Source organism: Chelonia mydas, chromosome 20 (assembly GCF_015237465.2).
Source record: "Chelonia mydas isolate rCheMyd1 chromosome 20, rCheMyd1.pri.v2, whole genome shotgun sequence".
Lineage (NCBI taxonomy): Eukaryota > Metazoa > Chordata > Testudines > Cheloniidae > Chelonia > Chelonia mydas.
The window spans coordinates 1,948,871-1,968,304 of record NC_051260.2 but is presented as its reverse complement, the minus strand read 5'-3'; the positions used below and the strand labels follow the sequence as shown (position 1 = coordinate 1,968,304).

Below are 19,434 nucleotides of genomic sequence, written 5' to 3'. Positions count from 1 at the left end.
ACTGGTCACTTTGGATAGGCTATTACCAGCAGGAGAGTGAGTTTGTGTGTGTGGTTTTTGGAGGGGGGTGAGAGAACCTGGATTTCTGCAGGAAATGGCCCACATTGATTATCATATGCATTGTGAAGACAGTGGTCACTTTGGATGGGCTATTACCAGCAAGAGAGTGAGTTTGTTTGTGGGAGGGCGGAGGGTGAGAAAACCTGGATTTGTGCTGGAAATGGCCCAACTTGATGATCACTTTAGATAAGCTATTACCAGCAGGAGAGTGGGGTGGGAGGAGGCATTGTTTCATGGTGTCTGTGTATAAAATGTCTTGTGCGATTTCCACAGCATGCATCCGATGAAGTGAGCTGTAGCTCACGAAAGCTCATGCTCAAATACATTGGTTAGTCTCTAAGGTGCCACAAGTCCTCCTTTTCTTTTTAGAGCTAACAAGGAGGATCACTGTGGGCAAAGCCTGAACCCAGTCCCCGGTTCCCCGGGCACTGGGGATGGCACTTAGTGCTTTGTGAAATTCCCTGGAGTGCGGAGACCCGGGAGGTCAGCAACTCATCGGCAACTCAGGGAGTTTGGACACAGATAGGACGGACATGTGGACCTTTTGAGGGCTGAACTCCCACGGTCACTAATCCTGCAGCCCCACAGATCTTACCACCCCTGCTTCCCCCAACCCCTCAGCATGCCTAGATCCTCCAGCCCCCTTTGCTTCCCATGGCAGGTTGTTTTCTGAGAGACGTGATCCAGGGCAACCCCCTCCACCAGCTCCATGTCTGAGAAGGCCCCTCCTTGCACACCCTACCCTCCTGGCCCCACTCCCTGCCCCCTGCTTGCACTCCCCTGTTCTCTCCTCTCTGCTCACTGCCCTGTCCCAGGCTTGGTGGTGACAGCACTCACAGCCCATCCGTCAGCCCCCTCAGGGAAGGAGGTTCCATTTATTGCCCTGCCCTGGAGGCAGCCCAGCCCTTGGGATCAGGCCGTGGGTCTCTGCTGCTGGGGAGGGGCTGGGTGACACTGGAGCCCCTGGGCATCTCCTGGGCAAGGCCAGCCCAGCCAGCAGCAGCCTCGCCCCTGCCCTAGCGGGCACCAGCTGCAGGCTGGGGAGCTCAATCCTGTGGCCTGTTCACACCCCGGCCACTGCAGAGGCTGCAGCCAAGGGCCCAGGTGGTGCCAAGAGCAGTGGGATCTCAGAAAGCGGCTGCTCTCCGGGTGATTCACCTGTGCTGGGTCCCAGCCAGCTCTGCAAAACCCACCAGCCCAGCTGAGCCTGGAGGCCAAGGAGACAGAGCACCAGGGCAGGGCTCGCTCAGGCACACGGGCATCACCCAGCCGCTCTCCAACATCCACCTGCTCATTGGACAGAGGCCTTTGGCCTCCATGGCTCTCAGCCTGGCTCCTTTCACCCCAGCTGGACTCAGAACTATTCCACTGCAATAAACCCGCTCCGGTTTAGTCAAGAGCTGATGGTATTCCCCACATTCACCCCGCCTGGCTGGTGCCCCTCACTCCTGACCCGCAGCCCCCTGCTAGCCCAGCCCTGGGCTCCCCCCACTCAGTTCTGCTGCTTCCCCTCACTCCTGACCCGCAGATGGGGAAACTGAGGTGTCTGGCAGCAATGTGACTTGCACAAGCTCACCCCATAAGTCAGTGACAGAAACAGCATTAGACCCTACGAGTCCTGGCTTGCAGCCCCCTATGCTAACCCTAGACGACCCTGCTCTGAGCCGGGATTGGCACCCAGCCTGCATGTCCTGCCAGCAGTGAGCTGAGCCTTGCTTCTGCCTGGGCAGCACCTCACTGGCTGGGCCAGTGAGCCCAGGCCCCTGCTAGCCCTGCCTGAGTCAGCGCCGCAGGCTACGCACAGCCGGTTTGTATCAGCGCCTCCCAAGCGAGGTTCGGGATCTGTCCAGGTCGCTTGCTTTGGGGCTGCCCGCTCCGCTGGGCCCCCCATCCAATCAGCCAGAAGTCCCCCATTGAGGAGGCTCAGTGGCACCACCTCCTGCCCTGTCTCCCCCCATGAGCCCCAGGTGGGCATCTCCTGCGTGCCAGCCAACGCTGGGCCTGGGACACCTTGGAGCGGCCTTGCCTGGGGACCAAGTGCCTCTGATGTGGCGACCTGACGTGCCACCTTCAGAGCCTGGCTCCAGCTGCCCACTCTGGGCTCCTGCCCCCAACCCCCATCAGAAGGAGGGAGAGAACCGGTGCCTGCAATCCTGGGGAGCAGAGACCCCAACTCCTCCTGCCAGGCGCCCTGCCCTCTGCGGGATGCTTTCAAACTAACTTTCTCCCTTGGCCAACTGGAGCAACCCCCGCCCCCAATCTGCTTCTCAGGAGCCAAAGCTGGGCTATGCCCAGGGCCCCGGCCGAGCTGCCCGCACCCCCGCCAGGGAAAACCCCCTCTGCCGAGTCCAGGCTGGGCAGAGGGGAGCCCCTGGCGAATTGCGGGGGGCAGCGCTCCCGGGGCCTGGCTCACTTTGGGCCAATGGCGGAACCGGACCAAACTTTCGCAGCTGGCCCCAGCGGCAGCCGCGTTTGCGGAGCTCGGCCGCAGACAATGACCCGCAGCCCCGCGGGACGCCCCGAGCGGCCTCTGCTCGCGGGGTGCGGGACCCTGAACTTTGCAGGCGCCAGGACTCAGCACCAGGTTCCTCCGGCCGGGGGTGGGAGCCAATAGCCCCTCAGGGGAGCTGCACCCTCCCCCCGATCTGCTCGTCAAGGGGAGCAGGCAGGAGCCCGGAGCCCAGCCCGCCTGCGACGCCGCCCCCCGCGCAGGGACCCCCGGGCGCTTCCCCCTGCAACTCGCGCTGCCCGCAGCGTGGAAAGGGCGCAAAGTAGCCGGGCCCCTGGGGCGGCGAGGACCCGGCTGCGGAGAAGGGGGCTCCGGCCCAGCGGGGGCGGGGGGGTCCCCCAAGAAGTTCGCCTCTCGCTCCCCCCCGCCCCGGCTGGTTAACAAAGAAGCCACCTACTCTGCTGGGCCATGCTGATGACAGTCTCGGTGGTGGCGTGGTACTCGTCCTCCTCCAGGTACTCGTCCTGCGGGAAGGCGTCCCCCTGGAAGTCGTGCAAGTCCAGGAGCTGCTGAAGCGGCGGCGCCTTGGGCAGCAGCTGGTTCACCACCTCCCGGCTGATGTTGGGCGCCTCCTTGAGCCGCAGCTTGCTCAGGATCTGCGACTTGATGCTCTCCAGCCGCATCTCCTTGCTGTGCTTCCGCCACAGGCAGACGGGACAGCCCGGCTCCTCCGCCTCGGGCCCCGGGGGGCGCTGCCCGCCGCCGGCCCCTTTCTCCACCACCTCCCCCGGGGCCAGCGCCACGGCCAGCGCCAGGGCGCACAGGAAGAGCGGGGACCTGCGCACCGACATGGCTGGACGGAGGGCTCCCCTCCTGCCTCCCCCCGCCTCCGGACCTGGGACTCGGGCCGCGGCTGGCTGCCCTGGGGAGGGGGGGTCGATGGGGGCAGAGGTTCTCCGGGGCCGGCTGGGTGGGAGCCGGTAACTAGTGATGCTGGCCGGGGGGGGGGGGAGCCAGAAAGACTCGGGGTTTTATATCCCAACTGAACTGTGTCGTAAAAAGCCTTGATTGGCTGGGGACGCAACAAAAGATCCTCTGGCCAAAGGGCTGTCACCGGAGGGGAACGAGCCGCGAGCGAGGGGGGCCCAGCTCCGCCACTTGCTCCGCGCCCGGCCCGGGGGAGGGGGCGGCCCGGCCGCCCCTTAAAGAACCAGGGACCCCCCCCGCCCCCCGCGGCAGGGCTGGGTTTTGGAGGAGCTGCTGCTTGCGGCGAAATAAACGCGCCCCGGGGCAGGTCCAGAGCCCGGGGTGAAATGGGCCGGGGGGCGAACCCAAAGCAGCGTTTGTCTGCCCCGGAGTCAGAGCCAGCGGCCCCGGCCGAGCCCCCCGGCCGGCCCCAGCCGGCAGCTGCGGACCCCCACCCGCCGCCGCCGCGTCCCCGTCCATCGCCAAGGGAGGGGGGGTCCGTGCCAAGCCTCCTGCCGGCTCCTGTCCCCGGCTGGCGCTGCCCAGGTCTCGCCCCCGGCGCCTGCGCTGCCCTGCGCTCAGTGCGGCGCAGCCTCTCGCCTGGCACCCGGGAGCTGCTGCTTCCCTGCCCGGGTCCCACCGCTCCGGAGGGGCCGGACCCGGACGTGGCCCGGCCATTCCCTGCCTTGGCACCGGTGCCCAAAGCACGAGACGCGAGCGATCCCCCCCCTCCGCCCTGCGAGACAAGTCCCGGCACCTCCCGCTCCAGCCAGGGGGCCGGCGACCGCGGGCAGAGCCGGCCAGGTGAGACGGGGCGCTGGAGCCGCTATCACGGGGGACAGGCCCGGGGCGATGCGAGGCGGAGGGGCGCCAAGTGCAACTAGCGATTCATCCAGTGAAAATCCCCAGGTCTCCCTGTCCTGCTCTAGATGGGGGGGGGGGGTATGGGGGGTGGATAGATAGGTAGAGGGTGTGTGGGGGGATAGGTAGAGGGTGTGTGGGGGGATAGATAGATAGAGGGGGTGTGGAATAGATAGAGGGGGGTGTGGAGATAGATAGAGGGGGGTGTGGAGATAGATAGAGCGGGGTGTGGGGATAGATAGATGGATAGAGGGGGTGTGTGGGGATGGATAGATGGATAGAGGGGGTGTGTGGGGATGGATAGATGGATAGAGGGGGTGTGGGGAGATAGATAGATGGTGTGTGGGGAGATGGATAGATAGATAGATAGATAGATAGATAGAGGGGGTGTATGGAGATAGATAGATTAGATAGAGGCTGTGTGTGGGGATAGATAGAGGGGATTTATGGAGGGGGGTGTATGGGGATGGATAGATAGATGATTGGTAGAGGGGGTGTGTGGGGATGGATGGATAGAGGGGGTGTATGGGGATGGATGGATAGATAGATGATTGGTAGAGGGGGTGTATGTGGATGGATAGATGGATAGATAGAGGGGGTGTATGGGGATGGATAGATAGATTGAAAGAGGGGGTGTGGGGAATGGATAGAGAGATAGCGCAGCTGACATGCTGAGCTGTATTCTATCTCTTGAGACATTCCCAACTAGCCTGGAAATGGGCACCCAGACCAGCACAACCAAGGATGGATTATTTGACCCCAAAAGCTCTTGCCCAGCTCTAACGTCTGGGAATCTCATCTAATGCCCCACAGCTCTCCCCCCCGGCCCCCATCCCCGGTGCTGCACCCACAGCCCCGCCTTGGCAAGGAACCTGCAGGCTGGGGCAGATGCAGAGACTTAGGCACGCTCAGGGCTTGCGAAATGAGGACCCCACATAAGCCAGCCCTGCCAGCCTCCTCCCTGGGGGTCTTTGGGAGCCAGGGGTGTGCCAGGCAGGGTGGGACCTTGGTGCAGCATTAGCAGACTCAGCTATAGCAAGGCAGCTGCTGGATGGCCACCAGGAGCCACGTGCGGTGGCCAGACGGGCACAGGCCGCAGTGGCTGGAGGCCATGAGCAGGACTATGGTGCAGGGGAGGGCAGCAGTGGAAGGGAAGGGCTGGGATCAGCGGCTGCGTGCAGGGGCCTGAAAACCGGATGTGGCGAAAGCGGGAACAGGCTCCACATGGACCAGCCCCCCCAGCAGCAGCTGAGTGCGGCCCAGTTCCTTTGTTCAAGGCAGGGTCCAGAGGCGGCTGGCGCCCGGTCTCCAAATGACACCATGTGGGCTCCAAGGCAAAGTCAGGCTCGACATAAGGTGCAGTTCTTTCCAGTGCCGGGGCCAGGGCGGGTTCTCCAGCACTCGGAGACGGTCCCTTGAGACATGCCATGGCTCGGCCAGCACCATGGGGATGCAGGAATCACTGGGGGCGGGTCGCTGGCCTGTGCTGTGCAGGAGGGCAACAGATGGTCCCCACGGCAGGGATTTCCCTGGACCCGCCTCCTAGGGGGGAAGTACACCCTGCTGAATTTCCTCAACACCCCCGCCCCGGTTACATGTAGTGTTGCTAATTTAGTCATGGGTTGGAAGCTTGAATTGAAATTGAAACATGAATACGCACTTTAAAAGCATCTACAGTGTATGAGAAAATACTTGTACCCGAGAAAGCAGAATGGGTTGGAAAAGTCTGAACAAAGCCGAGCTTCCCCATACAGCTGTTATTTATGACAATGTCGGCACATTCGTCTCGGCTACATTGACCTACCTAATCGTTCCAACTGGTTATTTATAAGCAAGGTCTGACTGAGCTCTCCCCTGACAGCTAGTGATGAGCCGGGGTGGGTGGAAAGGCTTCAGGGTAGTTACACGACTCGCCTGCTCTGCGGGGGTATCCGGCAGCCAGAGCTGTGCTGCCCAAGCGATCGACTTTGGCTGGTGTTGGTTACAAATCCCGGTCGTGTTAAATGTGGGGGTCGTGAAATGTTGTTCTCCTCATTGTACGAGTAAAGGGCAGCAGACCTGTGCTCGGCCTGCCTGAATGAGGGGGTCTCCCGCCGGGCTTACTTTGTGCTCGGGCTTGCCAGGGCTGAGCTCCAGGCTCAGCAGTGCGGAGCCCTGGGGCCTCTGGGCTTGTCACATCAGTTAGGAAAGTAACAAACTTGCTTGAGCCCCGGCACCTCGTTCCTTACAAACTAAGCCCTGGTCACCCGCAACGGAACGGCACTCGCTAAGCAGGAAGTTTGGATGCCAGATCCCAGCGCACAGACAGAGGGTGGGGACAGGTGGGGTGGGCACAGGCCCTATCTGACCTGCCCCTCTCTCCTGTTCAAAGACAGAGCTGCTTAGGCCCTGTTAAGTGACCACTGGAGCTGAACTCACTGATAAGGTCTCAGTGCTTAGACCTGCTGCAGGACAGGAGACAGCCCAGCCTGCATTAGCAGCGAGGTTCCCCCCCGAGAGCCGGTGGAACCGCGAGAGACCCACTCGCAGGGGTCACGTGGCAGGGGGCAGCAGAAAGGGACGGTGCAGGGCCATTGGGGACGGAGCGGTAGAGTGAACGGTGGCATGACAAACAGCGGCCAGAGCACTGGAATGCTAGTTCTGTGACTGGGAAACTTATATAAATATATGTTTCCTAGTGGGCCAAGATTTTTAAAATGCCTTATTTGCCAAGGTCCTTATCTCACATCATCGCTGTCTCAAGAGGTCATTGTCTTGGGGAGTTTCTGTACTAAACTTTTTTATTATTATAAATATTTTTTATGTAAGAATGGCCAGATGGGATCAGACCAATGGTCCATCTATTCCAGTATCCTGTCGTCCCACAGTGACTATTCCAGGTGCTTCAGAGGAAATGAAGAGACAGGCAATCATCGAGTGAGCCATCCCGTTGTCCACTCCCAGCTTCTGGCAAACAGAGGCTAGGGACACTCAGAGCAGGATGTGGCATGCCAGCCTATCCTGGCTAATGGTCACTGATGGACCTAACCTCCATGAACCCTGTTATAATTTTGGCCTTCACAACATCCCTTGCAAAAAGTTCCACGGGGGACTGTGCGTTGCGCGAAGAAACACTTCCTTTGGTTTGTTTTAAATTTGCTGCCTATTCATTTCATGTGGTGACTCTTGGTTCTCGGGTTAAGTGAAGGGGTAAATGACACTTCCCTGTTCACTTTCTCCACCATGGTTTTATAGACCTCTGTCATATCCCTTCTTAGTCGTCACTTTTCCAATAGACCTTTTTTTGAGATGGGGTGAGCAGAACTGTATGCAGTATTCAAGATGTGGGCATATCATGGATTTATATAGTAAAGTGGAGAAGCTTGGTTTGCCAGACTGATCAGCCAAGCCAATACTGACAACCTATATGAAAAGGCTGCAAAACACTTGGCCTCTGGACTGCATCAACATGCAGAAAGCCTTATAAGCTCATCACTGTCAAAGCCAATTTTAGAAGAACTGAATGAGGCTGTTAAGAATGCTGGAGACATAACTCAATTTATGTGAACCCAACATGGCTGTTGTACCTACTTTCTATTGAAGAAAGAGATACCACATGCTACAAACGGGAGGCCAATGTTAAGTGCATTGTCATTTGTTAATCCTGAAGTTGGACACTGGTTTCGAACAAGACCAGCAAATGCTCCCTATCTTTCTGCAAGAAACTCAGCTGACTGGCTAGACACATGCGGTGCAACAGCGAAAGACTCAGCAGCTGAAAAAGTGAAGACCTCTCTCACCATATTCAGAATATGTGCACGCATGGCTGATGAAGCACCAGTGCAACTAGGCACCAAGTGTTAAGTCATGGCGTAAGTTATGTTGATGTCTGTGGTAGGCCAGCAGATGCATTCTAGGTGTTCAGGTAAGAGAAGACACATCAGCTGCATCTGTGGCATCTTAGAAGAGTTAAATGCTTGTCAACTGAACCCCAGACAGGTGGCTGCTTGTGCATTTGATGGAGCTACAAACTTCTCTGGAAGACATAGTGGAGCACAAGCTTTGCTCAGAGAAAAGTGTAACTCTGATCTCTCCTATACACACTGCAGAGGCCATCTACTCCAGCTAGCCCAAGTACAAGCTGCAGAATCTTCAAAAGACATTAAAAAGCCATAAATGTAATGGCTTTGTTATACTCTTTTTTTCAGCAAGAGTCGACAAGGACTGAACATCTTGGAAACAAATAGAAGATACACTGGGACTGAAGTTCAAATTAGTCCAACCTGCGAAAACCTACTGGCTTTCTCATGAGCAATTCTTGGCTGTTGTCTTAAAATTACTGCAACCGTTATTACCGGCTTCGGAAAGTATCCACCAAGATAGGACAGATCTGGGTAGTGAGGCTGATGGTCTACTTTTGTTACTAAGTTCAGAGAAGACTATCACCGTTCTCTCTCTTGTAAGTCTACTGTTGAAACCACTTGGGTCATTAAACAATGTCATCCAGGCATCTGCTACAACAGTAGTAGATCTTTGTCCAGCAATAGAAGCTACCCTTGGATCAATCAGAGAGCTATCCATTGAAAATGTACCGGAAGAAGCAAAGACTTCAGTCCAGAAGTTGACCAATGAAGGTCCTTAAGTGAAAATGACAAGAAGTGTTTGTTAAGCCAGCTGAAAAAGTACAGAGACTTGATTCTTACAAATCTACAGTGCGATTTCTGGATTCTACTCAACCTCTACATAGCTTTTACAGATGCCTGTCTTATAAAACACCGACAGTTGAGCGGAGTGAGGCACGACCAGCAATGGGGCTGCCATGTGCTCAGGACAGAATAGAGAATTTTGAACACAGAGTGGAATATCATCCGACAAACAAATGAAGATTTAACTTCAACTTCTTTATCGTCACTAGTGGTTCGACCCAATCTTTGTGCTCTGTTTCCTGGGATGAAAGATGTAGGAATTCATCTCTTTCTACTCCCAGTCACAACAGCGACAGCCGAGCGTCCTTCTTCCTCACGGAATAGAATTCTGTGTTCTGAAAGACGTCGCCGTCTGCCTGATCATGAGCATGTCATGAAGGCCTGGAAGTAACGGACACACAAGAAGACACCAAAGAGTTGTGGAAAATTAGAGCAAGAAACCAAGACGGATGTAGATGTCGTGCTTCATAGTAGGCTTGAGTAGCCAACTTTAATTTTTGTGATGATTTTAAAACATGAGTTAAATCTAATAAAATAGTCGTGAAACATTTTTCAGTTTTTACTATGTGCCATACAGCCCACCTTTGCCCTCATGGTCTCAACCCTCATTGGCCCTCACCCCCCCCCCCCGAATATTCCAACACCCCCCCAATTTCAATTCCTGGGGAAAACACTGGGCCTGACGCTCAAGGGCCTGTGCATCCATTGACTGTAGGCCCCACACTGTGGATCCTCTTGACTCCTCAAGGAGCCAGCGTGGGCCGAGCAGGCCTGGCTCTGTCCTGCAGCTTTGGGCCTATGCTGGGGCTCCAAAGGCCGGGCTCCCTTCCTCAGTGACTTTGGCCAGGTCCCTGCACCTCAGCATGCGTCAGTTTCCCACCAGAAGGACAGAAATAGAGCTACTTCCTCCCTTGCAGGGGGGTGGTGAGGCTAAAGGAAGCCCCATCTGTGAGCGGCCCCAAGCCCTGGTGCAGGGGCTGGGAGGTTGTGCCATGAGCACAACTTCCCCTGGGGGAATTAGCTGAAACCTCCGGATGGGGAAAGGGAAGAGGCAGATTTCGAGCTAGGTCTGGACTTGCAGGTGCCCTAAAATATTCCTGGTGGCCCCAGCCAGTCCTGGAGCAACACAGGGGCTGCTGGGGCCATTTATTAGCCAACCGCATCGACTCCTGGGCCAGATTTTCACATGCTCAGCACCCCCTTTGGTTCGGTTCTTCTCTCCAACCGGCTGGAATCTTTGCTTTATGCCTGGAGTTTTTTCCTGTTTGAAGCCACCCTTGAACACGGGGCGATAGCAGCTTGGAGGCGGGCATGCCTCCAGCACGGTCTCTGCCATCCCAACTCTCCGTGGGATTCTCCATCGGGAGAAAAGTGAACCCCATGCCATGAGTGGGGAACCTGGCTGCGGGAGAGAGAGTGGAAAAGCAGAGGTGCAGGGCCGGGGCCACTGGCTTCTCTGCAGAAATGCACAGCAAGGCATGTGACTCTGTCCGCTCCTCCCCAGCCTCAGGTGCGAGGAGAAAATCATTTAAAAAGTCCTTGACTGGTTCGGAACTTGTGTGTAAGTTTGTGCGTGCGCAGGAGGTGGTGGTGTGGGAATGGCTGAGCCATCAGGGGCTGGGGGTCCAGACTCCTGGGTTCTCTTCCCAGTGCTGGGGGTGTGTGAACAAATGGGAAGTTCAGGGGAGGGGGACTGGGAATTTTCTCTGTGACCAGCTCTGGGAGAGCGTGTGCTCTAGGGCTGAGAGCAGGGTCTTGGGAGCCAGGACTCCTGGGTTCTTGTCTATGCTTTACCGCTAATGTTCATGGAATTATCACACACAGAGTGGGACAATTTGCACAGCACTTTGCAGACAAATAAGAGGAACCATCCTGCCCTAAGGCAGGTGCAGTTTCAGTGAGATGCAGCCGTGGGGACACGGGGGAGGAAGGGACAGACGCCCTTACTCAGTATTTGCCTGTGAAAGGACGGGTTTCAGTTCTGTACATGTCAGGTCAGTTTCTTTATCCATTAGCCCGATTCTTGTTGGATTGGTTGGTTTTTGTTTGGGGTTTTGGGCTGAGGTTTTGTTTTAAAAGACTTTTATTTGTATGCTGTGTCCTGCAGGCTGCGTCTCGCTGCGCCGGGGTTTCTGTGAGGACAGGAGTCGTAGCTACAGCCTGGGGCTTGTGCTGCATCGTGACCGTAAAGGGAGCAGAGATGGGGAAATAACAATGAATGGTTGGAAAGGGTTTGTTTTAATGCCTGCCTCTTTGGGGGGGAGCCCCCCCGGGAACATGGCTGCTCTAACCATTGCTCCATGCAGCCCACAGAGAGATCGCTCACCTGGGCGCCCTGCAGCCATCTCTGGGTGTACCCAGTGTCGCCAGCTTGGTCTGTATCGTTAAACCCGCTGGGCCCATGGCATGTTTCCTCAGCGTAAAGGGTTGTCCCTTGTGCCTTGGCCAAACACATTTACATTTTGCCCTTCCCCCTGCCACAGTTACAGCTGGGCTTGGAATCTCCTGGCCCAGGGTGTCTGGACTGGGAGGTGCTGTGCTTACGGCTGGTGTGCTCTGCACCAGAGGTGGCTGCATTTCAGCAGCGGGGGGAAGAGATGTCGTGGATTTAGGCCACAACCCTGCCAGCACTGCAGAATGTGCATAAAACCACGCGTTCGTAGGGCCGGGGCTGTCCATTGGTCACGTTGTTTGCTGACGTGCTTGTCACCGAGCAGCTGAATTGGAGCTGAAAAGGCCAGAGAACCTGCCCCACTGGGCAATGAGCCCCACAGGGAGGGCATCTTAGGAGCCTCTCACTGCCTCGCAGGGCAGGCTGGGCACTGAAAAGAGCCGGGAACTGGTGCTGCCTGCCCAGCCCGCTGCAGCCACCGATGCAAACCCTGTGCCAAGAGCGTGACACGCAGGAAGACAGGGCTGAAGGAAATCAGTCGTACACCGAGCCCAGGCCTGCATCCACCAGGGGGAGGCGCTGCAGGGCTCATCTCACCCCACCGAGCGCTTAGAATTGGGCAAGGGTCCCCCCACACCCAGGAAAGCCCTACAGGTCCTATTCAGGGCCAGCAGCCGGCCACATGCATCCCCCTCCCTCCTGCTTGTAGTTAGCTGTGGCTGCTGCTGAGCGGGGTGCAAGGTGCTGGTGTTGGGAGTGGGTCCCGGGGAGGAGGTTAATTCATGCCAGCTCCAGGGGGTGGCAGTAAAGGGGGGGAGGGGTGCATGGCAGCTGATTGTCTGCAGGTGGAGTGGGATTGGTTTCACTATAAAGTGGGGGTGTTTGCAATTGGATTTAGTGCAAATCGGGGGGGGAATAGTCCTACCCAGCTGTTCCAGGCCTATGGCCGGGGCCGCCAAAATCACGAGAGTGGCATAAAAATGATGTGTTTTTTAAAAATATGAATCAATTTGGGTTTCTCTCTATCCCCCCTTTCTGGTGTCTGAGCTTTTAGGTTTCCGCTCCGGTCACGTGTCCAGTTTTTCTCTGCAACCAAGAGAGCTAGTGACTGTCTGTTTTTGTTTGACGAAAACGGAAACTCTCCTGTACAAACATGACTCTGGGAGCTGGGCCTGTACCTAATCATCCCCTAGTAACCCCCAGTGCTTACTCAGCACTTTTCACAGTGTCACAAAGTGCTTTACGGAGCAGGGCAGGATCCATGGCCCCATTGTACAGATGGAGACACTGAGGCACTGAGCAGAGCAGTGACTTGTCCAAGGTCATTCAGCAGGCCCGAGCGTGTTCTGAGTGTCCGTTAACAGCTGTACAGGGAGGGGCCCTGGTGCCTGGTAATGTAATAGCTTACACTAGTTTGGGTTTTGAATGTAGATGCTAGTTCTGGGGGGGGAGGGGGTGCGCATGTGTGCCTGTCTGTGTGTGTGTTGGGAAACTCCTGCTCTGGGGTGGGAGGAATTTGTCACTATCTTTTCCATGACTGGGATTTGCCCTGTGGGCAGTGAGGCCACTGCGGAACTCCAGGGACACGTCAGGCACCTGTTCTACTTTGTGTCCTGCCTAAACTTTCATGTGAAAATACCACATGATGAGCTCAAACGCAGGCGCCAAAATGGCCGTCCAGCATCCGCAGCCCAGTTACTGTGACTTCTTATTCTCCTTGCATTGCAGTGCCGCCGAGGAGCTCCAGGCCTGGCCCGGGCCCTCCGTGCGCCAGGCGCTGTACGAACCCAGAACCAGAAACCGGTCCCTGGCCCAAACAGCTCCCAAGCGAAGCACCGAGGGTCGTCTGGCCCTGCGCCGTGTGCAGAAGAATCAGAACCCAGTAGCACAATCAAGATTTTCCAAAGCATCTAAGGGTTTTTTCGGTGCCTGGGTGTTTCAGCGGGTGCCCCCAGAGCCCTGGAACCTGGGCACCCGGGTCCGAGTGCACGACAGAGAAAGGTTCATCGTCACGGAGTCCTCCAGCCCATCTCACTGCCACGGGGGGCGGGGGGGTCTTTTAGCACCAGCTGTGGCCAGGGCGGATGCAGGGTTGGTTCAACCTGGGCTGTTGGGTGCCAGAAAATCTCGCCAGTTCTTAGCCAATCAGAACATCCCCCCGCCGGCTGCTTCTCTGGCTCTAGATCAGGGTTCAGAGCACCACCTGGTGGGGGCAGAGTGTGCAGCACCCCTGGTCTGCGGCTGGCTGAGCAAAGTCAGGCTGGGGGCTAATGGCCTGAACCAGGCCTGCCCCAGAGTGCGCACGTGTGTGTGTGTGTGTGTGCGCGCGTGGGGGGGTTGTGTAAAGCCATTTCCTCACAGGCTACAAAGCCTTAGCAGAGCTGGGGGTGCAGGGAGCCCAGGGCGGGGCTGACAGGGGGGCTGCAGGTCGGGAGTGAGGGGCGTGGGCAGCGCTGGGCAGGGGGATCCCAGGAATAGCAGGGGGCTGCGGGTCGGGGCTGAGGGGCGTCGGCAGCCCAGGGCGGAGGAAGCCCATAGCAGCCGGCTGCGAGTCGGGATCATGGTACCGTGGCACAATGGAGTGAAGGCAGTGAGTGTCATTCCCTCCCTGGCTGTGGCTGGCTCTCTAGGCAACCCTAGGCCACCCCACACTGGCCCACGCCCCCAGCCAGGGGCTTGCAGGGCCATGGCCCCCCGAAGGAAGGGGCGTTCCAGAGTCATTGGCCATCACAGGGCGAGGATAAAAACACACAATGCAGCATAAACCACTGGGCCATTAGCCACAGCCATGGCTCCCTGGCCAGGGAACAGGTCCTTCAATGGCGCTGGGCCCTGAGGCCCCTGGATTTATGATTCTCTGTAAACACCCAGCAAAAATCCTGCTTCCTTCGGCCCCTGCGGCCCAGCACTGCCCTTCCCCCCGTGTTCCCCTCCCACCCCAAAGGCAGCTCCTGTGAGACCATTTCTGGGCTCAGCTCCCTTCCCTCCAGGGGCCTGGAGGGGACACAGGTGCTGCTGGAGATCGCTCCAGGAGCCTGATACGGCCGGGGGTGATGAGAAGCCCATGCCCAGGGATCCTGCCCAGACCCACTGCAGGAAGGGAGCAGGTCCCAGGGGGCAGTGGGCGAGACTGGGCCTCCCCTGTCTGTCAGGGGCAGCGGGCTGAATAGTGTCTGGGGCAGAGGGAGGGTCTTTCTGGGAGGGCTCCCAGCCTTTGGGGGCAGCTTAGAATGTCCATGGGGTGGGGGGTGCGATTTAGTCTTATAAAGGAAGGGAGAAACGCCTAGTGGTTAGAGCGGGGGGGTGATAAATGAGAGGGGGGTAGCTCCCTTTTGTGGACACCCACCAGCCAGTTGGCTATGGACTTCCTCTTGGTGTCTGTTTTCTACTTGTTTTACCTGTAAAGGATCAATAAGCCCACAGGTAAAAGGAAGGGAGTGGGCACCTGACCACAAGAGCCAATGGGAGGGCTAGAACTTTTCAAAATTGGGGGAAAACCTTCCCTTTGTCCGTGTGTTGCGGTTCTCCGGGGAAGCGGGGAACAGGCAGCAGTTATGCCACGAAAAGCTTTAAGCCAGTTAAGAAAAACCATCAGATCATACCGAGAGATTGCTGATCTGAACCCCCTGATGCGTAAGGAAATTAGGGCATGTCTAGGAAAAAGCGATTAGGGTTATTTCTTATTGGCCTGTGGACTCCTCAGGGCTAACCCCAAATGTTTTTGTTTTGCTAGCAGCCTTTACGCTGGACTCAGGGTTAGTCTTGATGTTTGATTTTTGTAAGTGGGTTTTTTAAATCCAGCAAAAGCCTAAGTTCCAGGTGTATTTCCTTTCTTTTTGTTTTTCATACAATTTACCTTTTTTAAGAACAGGACTGGGTTTTGGTGCCCTAAGAGGTTTGTGCCCATGTTTAACTAGCTGGTGGCTACAGCTGATTTCCTTTCTCAGCTCTTCCCCGAGGGGGGTATGTGCGTGAAAGGGCTTGAGGGTGCCCCACAGGGAGGAATTCCCAAGTGCGCCTTCCTGGGTTCCAAGGGGTTTTGCATTGGGGTGGTGGCAGCATCTACCCAGCCAAGGTCAGAGAGAACCTGTAACCTTGGGAATTTAATACCACCCTGGAGTGGCCAATATTAATTTTTAGAATGCTTGTGGGCCCCACCTTCTGCACTTGAAGTGCCAGAGTGGGGAATCAGCCTTAACGGGGGTTCGGGGGGGGGGGGGGTGGTAGCCAGGACTCCTGGGTTCTATCCCCAGCTCTGGGAGGGGGGTGGGGTCTACTGGTTAGAGCAGGGTGCTGGGGGCCAGGACTCCTGGGTTCTATCCACAGCTGTGCCAGCCTTGCCGTGTGGCCAGGCTGAAGTCTCCCCCTCCCTGCCTCAGTTTCCCCTGTTGAGCAGGGGGGAGCGGTCCCGGGGTCTCGTTCGTGAACGTGTGTAAAGTGCCAGGTGTCAGAATGATTTGAGAGCGGAAATCAGTTCCTCTTTTACTGACCTGTCAGGACCTGAGTTCAGAGCTCACTATTTCACCATGGCAACGACTGATGACATCACCAAGGCCTGAGAGTTGTCCTGATTCTTTCGCGCTGATGTCACCAGCTGTTGCCTGGGAAACCCAGAACCCAAAATTCGGGTCTTGGCAGGTTAGAAACAGCGACTTACCGGGCGGGCCCGATCCGGGCCCAACTCTGCCCCGCTCCGGGCTCCGTCCCGCCCAGGGGCCCGGGGAGGGTCCGGACCCCCGCGAATGGGGCAGTGGGGCGGAGGGGGCGGGAGCCAGGACTCCTGGGTTCTGTTCCTGGCCCTGGCCAGGGGGTGGGGTCCCTGGGGGGAGGCTGGACTCAGGACTCCTGGGTTCGAGTCCAGGCTCTGCGCTGACTGGCCTGACCCGTGCCTCGATTTCCCCAGCGATAACCACTGTGGCTAGCGGGGACGGGGGGTCACAGCCGGGGCCTGGGGCGGCGGCTCCGGTCCTAACCCGGGTCCCCCCGGCCTCGACGCCCAAGCACCTGGCGGAGGGGTGGGGGGCGGCCCGGCGCCGACGAGGTTAACCCCGCGGCGTCACATGGCCGGGCGGGGACCCGCCCCTCGCGGGGGTGTCGGGACGGTCCCACCCGTGACTGTCCGCGCCAGCGAGCGGCCGCAGCATCCCTGAGCCCGCGGGTACGGGGGGGCCCGGCGGGGGCCGGCCAGGGGCTGCACGACGCTGCACTCGACCGGGGCCTGGCTTCGGGTGGGGGCAGGACACAGGCTGGGGGGGACTGACAGGCTGGGGGGGGGCAAGACTCAGGCTGGGGGGGCAGGACACAGGCTGGGGGGAACTGACAGGCTGGGGGGGCAGGACACAGGCTGGGGGGGAACTGACAGGTGTAGGGGGGCAGGACACAGTCTTGGGGTGGGAGCTGACAGGCTGGGGGGGAGCTGAGAGGTTGGGGGGAAGGACACAGGCTGCGGGGGAGCTGAGAGGCTGGGGGGGAACTGACAGGTGTGGGGGGGCAGGACACAGTCTTGGGGTGGGAGCTGACAGGCTGGGGGGGAGCTGAGAGGTTGGGGGGAAGGACACAGGCTGGGGGGGAGCTGAGAGGCTGGGGGGGAACTGACAGGTGTGGGGGGGCAGGACACAGGCTGAGGTGGGGGGAACTGCTGCTGCCATTTGTCTTGGCTCTGGCCTGGGATGCTGCCTGGCACTGAAGGGGTTAATGTGGGGCCTCCCGGTTTGGGCGGGGGCCTGACTCAGGCAAGGGGGGGGGTCCCACTGGAGGGGAGGGGTCTCTGTCCCGGGCCAGGGAGCTGTTTGCTGGCCCTGTATGGCCCGGGGGAGGGGGCTGGCGACCCCTGGGGAGGCCAGAGCTCTGATGGGGCAGGCCCATGGCACCGGTGGGTGAGGGTCTCCCTCCCGAGGCCTGGCAGGCTGCACCCCACCAACTGCTCCCCACCAGCCAGCCTCACCCCTCCAAGCCAGCAGGGGAGGGGGGGCTGGCAGCCGGAGGGGCTGGGGGAATTGCCCCAGTCTCCTTCCCCTCCCCCATGCGCTGCCAGCTCGGCCCCAGTGCTCTGCCGTGGGACCAAAGCCAGCATCCCCCAGAAGGAGCCTTTGCCTGGGGGAGTGAGGCAGGCCAGAGCCCCGTGGCTTGATCCACATCCCCGTGGCACATCCCCAGCCAGGCCAGGCTAGAGTCCCCGTGGCACGTCCCCAACCGGGCCAGGCTGTAGCCCCCATGGCACGTCCCCAGGCCAGGCTGGAGCCCCATGGCTCAATCCACGGCCTCGTGGCACGTCCCCCACCCAGGCCAGGCCAGAGCCCCGTGGCAGTCCCCTGCCCTCTGGCATTCGGCCTAGCCTCTGTCACATCTGGTAACAGTTTGGGTTAATTTTGGCATGTGCCGTTCTCCCAGAAGCCTTTGGAGCTGGGGGAGCCCTGCCCTGCCTGGCAGGTGGCTCCCCTTCTCAGGGCACCTCCCCGGGCCCTGCAATTAGCGGCTGCTGCTTTAGACCCAGCTATTTTGAGATGGGTTTTGTTAACCCCTTCGACGCCGCGATGCCGGGTGGTGGTCCTGGCTCCTCTCCAGCCTGCCCTGCAGCTAGGGGCTGCTCTGAACCCCAGCCCCATGAGAGGGGAGACAAGTCTCATGTCTCCCCATTTCAGAGGGGAAACGGAGGCCTGGAGACAGGAGTTGACCAAGGTCGTGCAGCGGGTCAGGCACAGAACTGGGAATAGAACTTAGGAGTCCTGGTTCCTAGCCCTTGCTCTCCTGCTAGCCCCACTTCCCTTCCCCATGAACCTGGGAGCCCCACTCCCCCAGTCCTGCCCTCTAATCACTGGACCTTCCTTTTCCCCGTCTGGTGGGCTCTGGTCTCTCGTGGCCTGTGGGAAGGTGTAGGGGGATCCGGGGTGCCATCTAACCCTGCCTCCCTTCCAGACCCCCGCTCCACCATGTCGGCCCTGCTGAAGAGCCTAGTGGGTGCGTCGGAGAAGTCAGCCCGCATCGCCCAGCTGTGCCGCCAGGAGGAGGCGCTCTTCCAGCTGCTCATTGAGGAGAAGACGGGCACCGACAAGAACAAGAAGTTTGTGCAGGATTTCAAGACGCTGGCGGACGTGCTCATCCAGGAGGTCATAAAGCATGACGTGGGCAAGGAGGTACCCGCGGGCACCCTGCAGGGCTGGGGCCTCTCCCCTCTGCCTGTCCGACTGCATCCAAATAGCACCCCCGGGGGGGGGCAGGCGGGAGCAGGGGGTGCCCCTTGGGGGCATGGGGAGGGCATCGTATCCCTGAGGCAAGGAGCTGCCTAGGTCCGCATCTATGGACACCCCCCTCCAGGGGTGGACGAAGGGAGGTGGAGTCTCAAGGGCCTGAGACAAGGGGTTCGTGCTACCCTGAGCTCCCCCTGCCCTGTCTCTTTCAGTTCCCGGAGCTGCACGGCCACATCTGCGGGGAGGAGTCCAACAAGTTTGAGAACAGCCTGGGTGAGTGAGTCGGCGGTGTGGGGACAGGATGGAGCTACCAGTGGGGGGCGCTGTCCCTGGCTGAGTGGGGTCCCTGGTCTCCCATGCAGCATGGTGGCCAGGGCTGAGTTCTTGGGAAAGGTATAAGGGCCCCCACCCCCTGCCATGCTATCCCAGCATGGGGTGGGGAGGGCTCAGGGCAGCTAGTGCTAGGGGTCTGAGCTGGTCCTGTACTGAGGGGTGGGGGGGGGGTCCCTGGTCTGGGGAGCCCCCCCGCATCACACTGACTCCAGCCCCCTTGTACTGGGGGCCCCCGAGCCTGCCCCGTCTGGCTAAGCCCATCCACCCTCAGGAGAGACCCTGGTGGTGCAGGTGTGCGCGACCCAGCGGGACACGGCCTCGCTGCTCTTCAAAATCCTGGACCGGAACCAGCCGGCGGCCGAGCTGCTGGCAGCGGCCATCCACCAGGAGGTGGCTCTGCAGGACCCGGCGCTGGACACCGTGGGGCTGGCGATCCCCCCGGAGAGACTGGCCATCTGGATCGACCCCATCGGTAAGGGGGGTCCCTCGCTGCCATCCCAG

General features: G+C 58.9%; 2 protein-coding genes across 10 annotated transcripts in view; one reads left to right on the top strand and one right to left on the bottom strand.

The window, feature by feature from the left end:
- GDF11 (growth differentiation factor 11) overlaps nt 1-3,591 on the bottom strand; it is a 34,687-nt gene extending 31,096 nt beyond the window's left edge. The window contains exon 1 of the mRNA XM_037883962.2: nt 2,967-3,591. Within this exon, the coding sequence (XP_037739890.1) occupies nt 2,967-3,360 (394 nt within the window). The 5' untranslated portion in view covers nt 3,361-3,591. The remainder of the gene's footprint in view (nt 1-2,966) is intronic.
- The window catches only part of LOC102947691 (inositol polyphosphate 1-phosphatase), a 43,971-nt gene that overhangs the window by 22,560 nt on the left and 1,977 nt on the right, over nt 1-19,434 (top strand). For 2 of the 9 annotated variants that reach the window (XM_043532565.1, XM_037883966.2), the window contains 4 exons: nt 13,142-13,414; nt 18,329-18,546; nt 18,813-18,873; nt 19,205-19,405. In XM_043532565.1, coding sequence (XP_043388500.1) covers nt 18,343-18,546; nt 18,813-18,873; nt 19,205-19,405 — 466 coding nt within the window. In that variant the 5' untranslated portion in view covers nt 13,142-13,414; nt 18,329-18,342. Of the gene's footprint in view, nt 1-3,722; nt 4,280-13,141; nt 13,415-13,863; nt 14,004-15,714; nt 16,052-16,454; nt 16,642-17,222; nt 17,286-18,328; nt 18,547-18,812; nt 18,874-19,204; nt 19,406-19,434 lie in introns of those variants that run through there. The other 7 variants (XM_037883965.2, XM_037883968.2, XM_043532566.1 and 4 more) reach the window with 7 other exon arrangements.